This window comes from Pteronotus mesoamericanus, unplaced genomic scaffold (genome assembly GCF_021234165.1).
Source record: "Pteronotus mesoamericanus isolate MK-2021 breed Mesoamerican mustached bat unplaced genomic scaffold, CSHL_Meso_final contig_20, whole genome shotgun sequence".
NCBI classification, from domain to species: Eukaryota; Metazoa; Chordata; class Mammalia; order Chiroptera; family Mormoopidae; genus Pteronotus; species Pteronotus mesoamericanus.
Genome location: NW_026555085.1, coordinates 79,592,048 through 79,606,026, shown reverse-complemented (window position 1 = coordinate 79,606,026; position 13,979 = coordinate 79,592,048). Strand labels below are relative to the sequence as shown.

At 39.8% G+C, this 13,979-nt stretch overlaps 1 protein-coding gene across 1 annotated transcript in view; it reads right to left on the bottom strand.

Moving 5' to 3' along the window:
* L3MBTL3 (L3MBTL histone methyl-lysine binding protein 3) overlaps nt 1-13,979 on the bottom strand; it is a 100,413-nt gene that overhangs the window by 14,981 nt on the left and 71,453 nt on the right. The window contains exon 19 of the mRNA XM_054569947.1: nt 7,774-7,923. Coding sequence (XP_054425922.1) covers nt 7,774-7,923 — 150 coding nt within the window. The remainder of the gene's footprint in view (nt 1-7,773; nt 7,924-13,979) is intronic.

Below are 13,979 nucleotides of genomic sequence, written 5' to 3'. Positions count from 1 at the left end.
AGAATCAGGCAAGCTACTTATATATTCTTTTCCTTTTTTCTAAAATCAAATTTATTGGGATGACATTGATTAATAGGATCATATAGGTTTCAAGTGTACACTGCTATGATACATGATCTGTATATTCATTGTGTGTCCACCACTCAAAGTCAAGTCAGATAATCTGACTCTGGGCAGTGGGTACTTATATTTTCCTTAAAGCTAAATTTCAGGGATTTAACATTTTAAACCTAATCTATTCCATTTCAAGAGTTCAAAACAAGTTTCAGTTCCTAATTTCCTGGGACTATCTAGGTTATGATGCTAGCCTACACACCTTAGTGCTTTACAATACCACGTATTCATGTTCTGTTGTTTCATAGGTGTTGTTACCTTTACAAATATATCCTGAGCTTCTGGAAGACTCAGACCACACTTCTGGTAAATTTTTTAAAGAAAGGCAAATATCCCAAAAAATATAAAGGAGTTTTATAGTCTTAATTATAAAGGCATTAGTTTACTCTCCATTTGGAATAATAATTTAACGCAATGATGCTAAAAGAGTAAGCATGCAATAAAGGTTCACTTCTTAGGAAGATCATTTCCAGGGACACATGAAATTTCACTGGAATCTGAGCTTTCTGGCTTACTCATACTAAAAATAACATATAACAATTGCTGAAGAATACTTGCTCATTTAATAATGGTGAAGAATCACTGTTTTTTGCAATAGAAATATTTTTTTCCCCAAGAGAAACCAATTAAATGACTACAAAGGCTCTTATTCCATAGTAAAGACAGAAGTATTGTAAAAACAAGTATAAGAAAATCATTGATAATTGGGGAAAGGACATCAGTTGAGATGATAAAATAAAACTCTGTCTTCTAAATGCTGAAATAGAGTTGGTAATTGCATGCTAAAATCAGCTTACTATGCTAAAATTAACTTATGTGATTTTCTGAACTTGTTTTATATTAAATTGGAAATAATATTCTTTGAATCCAAATGTTATTTTTTTAGACAAAAGGCTAAAATTGTCTTAGAATTTTTTGTGTATTTCAGTTTTATGATCGGAATTGTCCACTAATAATTACATTTTTTTTGCAGTTTTATTAGAACATATTATTCCTTTAAAGTAGCATTTACTAAAAGGCATGAGACTTAAGTATGAAGAAAGTTCTTTTGTATTCTTATGCCCAAATACAATGTCATTGACTTAGTTTATAAAATATAAGAGAAGGACCATTTTCTGGGAGGGAAGAGACAAAAAAGGAAAATAAGATCTTTGCTCTAAAACATTTCTTCATGCCTGGAGCTGCCATAATCCATCCCAAAAGCAAGATGAAAGCTACCTACTCTTACATTTACATTGCTTCACTACTGAAGCATATTGTTTTTACTTTCCCCATTTTAACTCATATGATATTTCATTAAATTGAGCCATATAAACTCAAGAATATATAAATAAAACTCATATGATATTTCATTAAATTGAGCCATATAAACTCAAGAATATATAAATAAAACTCATATGATATTTCATTAAATTGAGCCATATAAACTCAAGAATTAATAAATATAAACACGGATATTTATTTTTACCAAACACAATTCAAATAAAGAACGCGGTAAGAAAGGCTTACCAAATGTTTTATTTCCAATTATTACATTGGTTCTGCTAATTCTTTAAAAATAAAAGTGACAAAGCCCCTTGGAGTTCTACATGCTGTTTGCTTAGCTAGAGAGCTGGAGGGGAGGGTGGATCTGAGCAGTTCATTAGAGCAGCATCATGTAACAGATGGATGAAGAGAATCACTGATGTGAACAGGATCCCAATCAACACACCCAGAAATGTGGAAGCGGTTAATTATGTTAACATTTTTAACATACAGTGTACACATACAGTGTACCCCAAACTGGCTGAGCTTTTCTCAGGTACAATATTTAACGACAATTTACAGGACAAGTACGGTACCAGGTCTTACTGACACCAAAATCCATAATTAGATTCAATAATTATTTGGGTTTTCCCCTTGCATTTTTCCAGAATAGAGCACATACCCTTGTTACGTGAAGTTAAAGGGAATGTACCTTCTGTGCTATAACCTTATTTTCAAATAGTCCTTTGATAAGGCCAGGAATGAAGAATCTGACTCATTAATCTCATTTGTTTTATATTTTATTTAAAATAAAAAAAAATCCTCAATTGGACAACCAATATTTCTTTCTCCTATAAGGTTAGGAATTTCATTGCCAATTCTATTTGAATAGGTACTGTGATGGATTTCTTTCTCTATGCAAAAATGAAATCCTTGATCTAGCATTCCAACTTCCTAAGCAAAAGTTATTCTAGCAGCACAATTTTCCAAAGTCAGACAACGTATGTTTATATTAGAATGTCAAAACTCCAGGATAATATTATAATACATTCTGGAACACAGTACAATATAGGCTTCTTGACAGATTTTTTTTTAATGACAACCAAAAATATTTTATGTTGTATTTTAATATTATAATTTTGCTCTACATAAAAACTTCATCTTATCTTCATCAACACTTTCCATTACCAACAATTTCACTTAGGGAGGGAAAACAAGCTGACCGAAGCACAGGGCTAGTGACTGGTAACATGGAAAAAGCAGCCCAGCAGTGGTTACACACATGGGCTTCAGAAGTGGACAGACCTGATTCAAATTTCAGCTCTGCTACTTAATAGTTTGGTATGACCTTTGGCAAGTTACTTAACTTCCCTCATTCTCAACTGCTTCACCTGTGACAAGGATAATAAATTCTTTACCCCACAGGCATTTTGAGGACTCAATAAAATAATGTATAGAAAGTGCTTAACACATAGCCAGATACATAAGAAGGAGAATGATAAATGACAGATAGTACTATCTTAAAATTATTTATATTTTAGGATAAAATTATCTACTCATCACTGTTTTCTTGTAGGAGCCAGATTTCAGTCAGACTACCTGGCTTATAATCCAGGTTTGCCACTTAGTTAGTAGCTGTGTAGTCTGTGAATAAGAGAAGTTCTACATTCAGGATGGGGATGTAATAATATTTTAATCCCCATAAGGTGTTATGGGGATTAAATGAGCTAACACAGCTAAAAGTACCTTTAAAAAGTGCATAGAATACAGCAATTTCTCTTGGGATTTTAGAATTTTCAAGAACCAACTTATTTCAACATTTCCTTTGCTTGAATTGAAATATAATCATAGATAAAATCTTAAGAATATTCTTGAGGCTTTTAATTAAGACAGTGGAATCCACTCAGATGGAAAAATCTATTCTTTATGAGTCAGTATTCTCTTTTTCTCTGTAATTATGTGTCATGCTTTAGATGTCTTATTATCTTACTCTTAATTATGCTATGTGATAAATATTAGCCAAACAAACACTGGGAGAGTAAATACATTGTAACAAGATGGCATCTGAATGCAAACAACTGTTTCTTCAAGTTTATTTTTCATTGAAAAGCAATCCCTAGCCAATTACATTTCAATCAGTTCCAATTTGTTAAAAATCCTGAAACAATATGAAACAATCAATGATTTGCTTTAGTTTAGAGATTTATGCCACCATCTCTAAATCCAACACGAGTCTGCTTTGTCTCACAGCTTAAAATAACCCCCTCTTTCCAGAACAGCTCTTCTCATTGGGGCTTTGGTAGAACTGAAAAGCGCCTATGCCCCCCAGTAACACGCGGGGACACAGGAATGTAGTGGGAGCTACAAAACATGTAGGGTTTTCTGTTCTGAACAGTAAAAGGATGTCTCTTTGCATGTCTCCAGCATTTCTTCCCCTTAATTTCTAGGCCGAGGTCACGCTCAGGTAAAAAGTCAGAGAATGAGAACCTCAGCGTTGTATGTTAGAGGAATTACAAAAAAGTACTTAAACTGTCCCTTAAATTCTTTGTACAAATGAAGAAGGGACTGTGCTTGAACACCTTCAAGACAAAGAGGTCACCATCTTCAAAAGAACTCAGAAAAGACGGTAAAACTTCCTTTCACTCTGAATGGTTGGTGCACTGGAGTCACAAGAGCTTGTACCAGAACTGAGAAGTGTTTTAACTAAAACTGAGCTTCTCTCTGGTGTGTACACAAATAACTACACAGATTTGACTGAGATTCTCAAGAGCTGGAATATTTTAAAACTTCCACAGCTCCTAACCCGTATCTGGCAGCCTATTGTCATAAGGGGGTAGAGGCTTTATGACCCCCAAGGAGTGCCTACTCATCAAAATGACTTTCTCTAATCATCAGTATCAAACTCTCAAACCCCGAGAAATCTTAGAAGGAGAAACAAAGTTCCTAGAGATTCCTAATTAACTTTTAAAATCTTTTAGAGCTTTTAGCTCTAAATTAGTGTTCTTCTGCTTGAGGTTCCATTAAAAAAATAGATTTATATATGCTTATAGTTTCATATTTTATGTTAGCTTCTTTTCCCATCTGTTTAATAGAGCCCTGCCCTTAAAGGTATAGACTGGCTCTTGGTGTGACTGGCAAATCTGATTTGTCCTAGAAATTTGAATCAGATTGATAACTGCAATTTCTACAACTGCTTTATGTAATTCTCAGAGTGGAAACATGGGTCCACAACTAGAAAACCCATTTCCATGGCCTATAATGCACTGAATAGGCTGACTTTTTTCAAGGCATTTAGGTTAGCAATCGGCATTTACTTGCCTTGCAAGGTAATACATGCATTTAGCAGGTATTTTTTAAATGCTTTATTGTGTTTCTATGATTTAAACATTAATTCTGAGCTTAAAACATTAAGTGATTTTTAATAGAGATAGCACCTAATATAGAAATGCAATTACAAACAGCTGTAGAGTAGATAGCACGAGAATAAGACCTATGTGGACTAGATGACAATGTTCATTAGCTGGTTATACATCATGAATTATTATTATTCCAGAGAAGGGTGTTTATATTTAATAGTGATTCTCAGAGCCTGGGAATTGGTAAAAATGAACACGGATGCACATCACATTTCCTGAATCAGTATCTCGAGGTGGTAGCATGAAAAGCTGCCCTTGAACAAGCATCTCATGATTCTGATGCAAAACAAATTGAGACCCATATGTTTTATTAAGACATATAGAGGACTATCCACATTCTTTTCCTCAGCTGTCGCCATGTAGAGATGTGAGGTTGCCAGGCCCCAGGAAAAGCCCCTCCTCTGACTGGCAGAGCCCCTGACTAAGCCCCTTGCTGCCAGGAGCTCCGTGAGGGAGACCTGAGCTGCCGCTCTCCCAAGTGAGGGGAACACCTTCTCTCTGAAGCCACTAGGCCCAGCACAGAGCCTCCTCCCCATCTGATGAATGAACAGATGACTGGAAAAGGACCGTGCACTCTCATTCCTAACGAAATATGCGCTGAAAATTCGCTCATCCCCTGACCATCCACTTGACAAGTAACCGTAGGAAAAGAGATCCAAATACCCAGCATATTTACAAACGGACTCAAGGGGGAGCCATCTTAACGAGGGGCAGAGCTTCCTGCCACGATGCCCCGCAACCCTGGATATGCAGAGCCCAGCAGTCCTCCCAGGGGGCAGCCCCATCCTTTTCCTCGGCGCACCATGTGAATGCTGTCATTTCTCTGGTACCATTTTCCATGTGGGCCGGGAGTTAAACAACAGCAGTTTGGGAAGCACTGCTCTAACTGACAGAAGAGTGCAGGTATGTATTTAGGGGAATTATTACATCATTTAATAATTACCCCTCAGCTATCTAGTCTGGAGATCTTACAAAGTTGAGATAGCAGGCAGTTTACTGGAACAAAAAAGGTCACAGGTTGGATTACTCATGTGTCTCCTTCCACGGCTGGTGGGTGATTTGAGGGGGCCTCGCATCCTTACTGTGCCAGGTAGCACACTCAGTGCTGAGAGGGTCCAAGAGAAGAACCAGAGAAGAGATGACCTTCCCTGCTATGCAGTTTATCATCAACAGAGTACACAGGTTTAAATGGAAATATTTACACAAAACCATCCATAGCATCAGAGATGTGACATCGAAGTACAGAATGAGGAGCCTGAGCTCCCGTCGGGAGGATCAGATGAAGCTTCCCTGAGGAAATGAGTTAACCTGAAGGGTGCAAGGTGAGAGATGAGCTACGAGACGGTTCTACACAGAGAGAAAAGGACACCTGAGGGCCAGGGTGGCTACAGCATTAGGTTTAAAACTAAGCCTGGCAGAGATGAAGCTGGAGAGCTGGGCAAGGGTCAGGTAACATGGGACGTTGCAGGCCACGTTCAGAACTGGGGTCTCAATTCTAGGAATCACTGGGTGCGAAGTCACGGAAAGGTTTAAGCAGGGAGATGTACTCCCCCAAATGAATTTTTAAAATGCAGACTCATAGGCTCTAGTCTGGAGGATTCGGGTGGGCTGGGCTTCCAAATATGAATTGTTGAGATACCAAGGAAGATGATGTGAAGCCAAGTTTGGGAACTGCTATTGTGAAACGTCAGCTGTCCATGAGTTTGTCCTGAGCAGGTGGCCTGGGAACTGGCCCTTAAAATAATGCTTACAGTATGAAAGGACATGCACCTTCCTCGCATTGTTAATTTATCTATTACGTCAGCTCCTGGATCAAGAGCAAAACTAGTGTATTTCTCATGCTGGTGGCTTTCTGGCAGTTGGAATCGGTGAATGGAATGGCATGGCCAGTGCTATCAGCATCCAGTCCGTGCCCCCAGCCACTGCCTCCCGCGTCAGCCCTCAGAGGCCGACTCCCATCAGTCTCCCGTTGTGCTTTTCTGCAGGACGACCCTGGGGGCTCTGTCTGCTTTGCCAGCTGTGCAGCAGGGCAGGTGTGCTGCGGAATTAATATATCCTTCCTCCCCTAGCAGCCTCCCTCCATGACTGAAGCAAACTGGTGTTTACGTGGCTCAGCTCCCTCATCGCTATGTGGGAAAACTGAAATGTGTGTTTTACACAGACTTCCAGGGTTTTCCCAGCAGGACTGTGCTGCTGCTGTCCACGGTGGTAACCAGTGTGACAATGACGCTGTTACTGCTGTTTTCCCTTCCCTATCTGTCTCTTCCTTTCTCCACTGCAATGGATGTATCCCTCACCTCCCAAGTAAACCACCTGCAATCAGATCTTTGCTCCGGGGTTGGCTTCTGGTGGTACAAATTCTCTCACTGTGTCAAAGTGCATTAAAAAAAACCCCACCAAATTTTAGTAACTTATTTAGAACGATGCAAAGAAAATGTATTACATCCTGGGTGGGAAATTACAACCATGTGAGCAATGCTTATGGGAAAGGAAGACAGAAGGTAATCTGATATAATGAGAATCATCTTGCGTGAGTGCGCTATTCAAAGTTTAACCTAGGGACACCGAAGACACGGGCCAGCCTTCCTTTTGCTCCTCAGGAATAAAAGGAATACTGTGAAACAATGCAACCGCCTTAATAAAAGTTAACATTTATTAAGGGCTTATTACTTATTAGTCACTGTTCTCAGAGCTTTGCACAGCTCACTATATCATTCTTAAGTCCAGGTTAAAGAAATCAGTAATCAACAAATCTATTTACTTTGAAAATGAAAAAATATGTATTTATAGAGAAGAAGTTTAAAATAAAAAAAATGTTATTTTGAAAAATGGCATTTTTATGTATGCACAATGAAGTATTTATGTTGGAATATCATGCTGTCTGTAATAATTTCTTTAAAATACTTCAGTGTAAATCATAAAGTGAGAAAAATATAGACAAACAAGTTCTTTCTACCAGAGTACTTCTAAACAATATTAATATTATCACTTAAGTTACCTGATTTCAGGAGACGAAGAGATTTCATTTGTGTCTGTCCTTTTATTTCTCGGAAATGACGGACTAGCCGGAGGCATCTCCCCACTTAAGCGGTCTGGGAAAATGCGGTCTTTATTTAAGTTGATTTCTGAATAGGGACAATTGGCAGCACTAAATATTAAAAGAAAAAGAAAAGAACATTCCTATTAGGAAACACTTCTTCCAATTAAAATGACAGGCTACAGAACATAAAATTCCAAAATTTAACTGAACAAGTTAAATGTATTTATATATGTATATACAGATGATCAAATAGTATGAAATATTTATCTTTAAAACACAATTTGTTTTGTTTGTTCATTTGGAGGGTTGGGGGAAGATGAAGAAGGTAAAGGGGGTCAAATATACGGTGAAGAAAGAAGACCAGACTTTGGGTGAAACACACACAGTTATATACCGAAAATGTACTATAGAATTTATACATATGAAACATATAATGTTATTAACCAATGTCACCCCAATATATTTAATTAAAAAAAATTCAAGTATATTTTGATAGAAAATATGTCTTTGTACTAGATTTTTTAAAAGCAATTTGATGCAACCCTTGGAAGTAAGGGTCACCATAGGATTCCCTGTGTCATCCAAGCGCAGGGCTTGTCCACATTTCTGGGAACCATCAGCCCAAAGACAGAAATATTTAAGACACCACAGGAGGGCTGGTGACAGAGGCGGGACAGAGAAGGTTCTTGCACAGATGGGTGGAGAGGCTCTGCTTTTTAAAGTGATCCTCCAGGCCCAGGGTCAGCACAGGCTGTTTTTAATGCCTTTGTGACAGCTGCTGCCCTCAAAAGGAAGGAGCTTCCTCCACGTTGCCGTCCCCAGGTCTGGAAGCACACGTGATATCCTAGAAAATACGTATCTGCCTTGAGCTGATCCTATCCCTAATATGAACGGGGCATAGAGGTCAATGTGGATAATGTCCCATCTGGCTCACTTCCATCAGTGACCACGGGCTGGCCTCTCAGGTGCCATTTGGGACTCATTCCTATTATCCAGGTTGCTAACTGTTAACTGAACATTAAGTCAGTACACTTCCGTGCCTGGGCCTCAGCTTTCCAGGCTCCAGGACAACGGGCAACATCTGCATATCTAAACAGGATCACCCTTCCAACTAACTGCCTGTCTTGCTCCTCTGTTTTTGGGAAGCCTCCTTGAGTCTGGAAATGGTTTGTACCTTAGGTAAATTATACTAGTGTTTTACACATTCTTTTCCTCAGTTTAGGTGACAGTGGGAATGTTGATAATCACCCAGGGAGAATTTTTAAATAGTGCATTTGATATATTCTCCTGAGGGAAGAAAGGAAGAGTCTGAAAATGCTCCCACGTGATTCTGATGATGGCCTATAGAATTTATCACATGTATCTTGTAAGTAAAAATATAATCTTTATTTTCTTTAACTACACGCTACTCTACACTGATATCTATGCAAATGAAGTAAATAACATGTGATCATGTGTTGACATAAATGCATATAAAATTAACCCAATAACAAAAATAACTCTTAATATTTAATAGTTAATAGTAACTAAGTAATATTTATGAAGCACTTGCAAGCACAGTGCTATATGCTTTACATGAAATATTTTACTTAATCTGCACAACAGCCTGCAAAAGGCTTTTCATGTGACAAACTAAGGTTTAAAATGGTTAGGTAGCTTCAGTCTTTAAATATTTTATTCATTTGTTCAGCAAGTATTTTAAAGAGTATTTATTATGTGCTAATTGCCTTTTTAGGCATTGGAAACACAGTGGAAAATAAAAGACAAGATCTCTGCTCTCATGGAGCCAATATTCTAGGATGACACAAGTAATACACAATTACACACATAAATTAGACAACTTCACTAAGTGACAAATGCCACGAGAGAGAACTGGGGTTGTGATGGGGTGGTGAGGAGGGGCCTGCCTGAAGAAGCAGCGTTTGAGCAGTGCCCTCAAGGTCAGGAAGAAGACCCCTGTCAGCCCAGAGAAGAGCATCCCAGGAAATGGGGAGAGCAGTGGAAACGTAGGGAAAGCAAGGCCCGCTAGGCCAGAGTGAAAAGAGCTGGGGAAGGGGGTACAGTGGACATGAACACAGGCAGCGGAAGTATGTGCAGGGCCTGATGTGCCGTAGTCATGAGTTCATTATGTTCAGCTTAGGGTTGATGTGAAGTCACTGGAGGGCCTTCAAATAAGGGGATAATACGGTTTGAGTTACAATTTAAAACCATCGCTGAGGATGCTTCTGCAGAGATTTCAAGGGGACAGAATTGAAGCAAGAGACATTACTTAACAGTAAAGATAAGAGAGCGGTGACTTGGATTTGGGTGGCTTAAAGGGAGTGACAAGGACAGTCATGGTACCTTTTCATGTCCCCCTAGGGGACTTGGAGATAGACAGGCTCTGGAGAATGATATAAAGGAAGGATTTAAGAATGGCCTGTAGGTTTTTGGCTTGAAGAACTCAGTGGTAACAGGAATGCCCTCCCTCCCCCCACCAGATGAGAATGAATAGAGGTATGTAAATTTGAGGACATGGGGAATTGTGGAATGCTTATCAGGTATTTAAATAGAGATGTTGCTTGACCATGGTAACAAAGGGATGAAGTAGCTTGGCTAAATGAACATACTGAACATACTACCTTATTCATCTTATTCAGGTTTCCTTTTTTCTTTTCTTTTTATTGTTTATTCTATTACAGTTGCCCCTGTTTTTTCTCCTTTTGCCTACTCCACCCAGCCCCACCTGCTCCCCTCCCTCAGTAAATCCCCATATCGTTGCCGTTGCCTGTGTCCAGGGGTTATACATAATGTTCTTTGCCTAATCCCTTCACCACCTTTCATCCGTCCTCTGGCTGCCCCTGCCCCCCACCCCCGCCCCCGTCCCCCTCCCCGACAGAAGCATAGCTACAGGAAACAGACTGACACATTCTTATTTCATTAAATAATGATGGAAGGAAAATACATCGCCAACCATAATGACTCTTTTTGAACAGTAACCCTTCCAATGCTTCATGAGATCTTTCATGGGATATTTGTATTGATCGGTATTCATAGGTATCAGTGACAAAAACCAATGCGGCCTATGTTGAGCAGAAATGCACCTGCTGCAAGAGCATCAGACTGCTCCAGAGGAAGGCTGGACAATCAGGCCTGGGCAGGCGGTGGGGCCCAGCCAACACCCTCCCCCACACACGGCGCACACCGGTGCTGCTGCTGGGGGCACGGCACTTGCCCACACCTCTCAGACTCTCAGCCATTTGCACACCCCACCCCCTCAATTCTGAAGAGGCTGCCAAACACTGCGTCTGACCTGTCTTCCCATCACTCCCCAGGACAGAGGCCCACATGGAGTATGTTCTTGGCTGCATCTAGGTCCCCCGTCTGCACTGTAGCTGCTGCAGGCTGAGGAAGGGGACAGGCCCATCTGCAGTGGCTCCCCTAGGGGAGATGCGGCCCCCCATTACTAGCCTTGACTTCAGGCAAAATACAAATGTCCTAGGGTTGCCTCATAATAAATAAATGGCTTGAAACCAAATTCATCATTGGCAACAAATTCCACCCCACACCCCGCCAAAAAAAGAATAAAAATACCACGAGTTCCTCCTGCTGCTCTTGATTCTGTTTCTGACAAAGAAAATATTACAACCAAGCTTCAGATCATAGCCATCTTAGACTCTATTCTTTTTTTCCCTCATATTGTATATTTCTATTGCAAATCTGTTTAGTTGCATTTTGTGACAGCAAGGAAAAAAATCCAAATATCATTTTTTGGTTTCATTTGACAGGATGCTACTATTTCTAGAGTATTGCAACCATAATATGTTTTACTCACCATTAAACACATGGCTTTACAATTACTGAATAAATGTAATTTACTTTAGAATTTTATCAAATATGAAGAAAATGAGATTCCTGTTCCTAACCTCATCCACCACTCCCACGCTGGGAACATTCACAAGATTCTTAGAAGGACGAGGTCCTGACTTGCTCACTAGGACAGCCCCTCTTCTGTTTGTTCAATAAGTAAAGGAAGACAGTGTCTCTTTGGCTTACCATGTGTAATGTGGACGGCTTAAAGAGCTTTACTGATGGGCCTGGATGACCTACCAAGGGAGCCGCCCTGTTCTTCTAAACTCTGAGAAAAGTCAAGTGGGTTTTTGCACCTCTCATTTTTACACCTGCTATGGGTAGAGAGGGGAGGCAGTAAAAAAGGGAATGCCATGAGGGCAAAGGAAGGGTACTCAGGGGACAGAATGTACACAGAGGGGTGGGCATACCCTAGACGAACTCAGGGACCTGCTGCTTTATCTGCTTCCTCGTAATGAGCAAGCACAAATTCTGAGACTGTTTCCTCATCTGTAAAACGAGAATGATAATAATTACCATGGATTGAAAGCACGACCCAGGCTAAGTGTTTTACTTGTGTGGCTTCATTTAATTCTCACGGCCTGGGAGGTTGTTCCTATTCAAATGCTCACTTTATAGATGTAGAAAACAGAGGCTATAACAAGGGAACTCGATCAGAGTCACTCGCTTAGTTCTTGGTAGAGTTGGACTGTCTCCTCTGGATGTTGCCTAACCATTACACTGTATCAGTTAATAGTACTTTGCAATATAGAAGAATTTTGTTATCCTTAATTCATGACAATGAAATTTATCTTAGTACTGTCTCCTAGAAAGATGCTGCTGTCCTAGAGCTGATATGTATAGAGCTAATACCTTACCTTTCTGTGTCAATTTCCTCATTTTTAAGTTTATATTAATTCCTATAGTATCAAAAGTTAGTAACTTTATAAACTTCTCAGTGCTGATCAAATTTCTGTGGAAAAAGCGGGTACCTATTAGGCTTTAATCATTTCTAGTTTCTCATGTACTAAGGGTCTAGTGACAAAATATAAGTCACATGTGTCTCATCACACGTGTGTATTTAGTCATGGATACTCACATGTATCAGATACACATGACTCTTTACTGTTACACAGTTCTTCAGATTGCATATATCCACAAAAGATTTCATAGCTCTTTACTGTAAGCACTTTATTAGCATGCACCCTGTTTTATGAACAAATAATTCCCTAGCAGCTGTATATACAAACGTTTGCCCCTCTGGGCCCTCCATAGGCCATTGTCCTAGGAAAGACTGGTCTAGCTTGTTAGGAAAGGGGAAAGGGCTGCCTTGTTAACTGCTCCCCAAAGCCACCTTTAAAATCATTTAAATTGTAAAATCATTCATTTAAACCAACAGGCGATACTTCAGTTTCCTAAGTGCTCACATAATCTTTCTCACACTCTGTCCTGACAGAAACCTGTAAAACACAATTTCAGTTTCCAAAGTGCTGACACAATCATTTCACCGTCTGCCCTGACAAAAACCTATAAAACACGAGGCAACCACTATCTATCAGGCCACTGAGCTGTGCGTGAGAGCCGAGCCATTCAGAGCAGAAACTTCAGTGCCATGCAAGCTTGGGTTGAGACCTGGTTTTGCCGCTGTCTGACCTGGGCACATACCTAACCACGCTTAAGCCTGTTTCCTCCTCTGGGGATTAGAACAGTCCACACATTCTCAAATTTGAAAAATGGGGATTAGAATAGTGCACACTTCACAGAGCGCTGTGGGGATTAAGTGGGACAACATGTGTAAATCCTGATGTAGTGCCTGGAACATAGGAAGTCATCAATATATCTTACCTATCTTGTTATTTAAAAAAGGGCAGAAGAGTAACAACCCCTTCATGTAACGAGCATCAGCAAATATAAACAGCAGCATTAAAATCTCCATTATACGCTGCGTTTATGAAGGCTCCCTGCTCTCCTCAGGAGGAGCGGATGCTTCTCTCAGGGTGCTGCTCCCCTTCACGCCTTTAGAAACAGGGGTTGGTCTTCTGTGCTGTCCAGCCCCAAATCCAGCACAAGGTAGGTGCTCCGTGTTTGATGAATGGATACTGAACTAATATAATGTTCCTCTTCTGCAGGCATGTGTCCAGAGTTACTCATTTTAAAACTTTTCATGGACTTGATAAATATCATTCAGAGAATGCGGAAAATGCTATTTTTTTTCTTATTTAATTTCTCCAAGATCAAATCCTACATAGGAAAGATTTACTTCTGAAGGCACTGGAGGTATAGAATATGTACTTTTAGGTAACTTTAGTGCTCCTTTAAACTCCTCCAATTCTTTG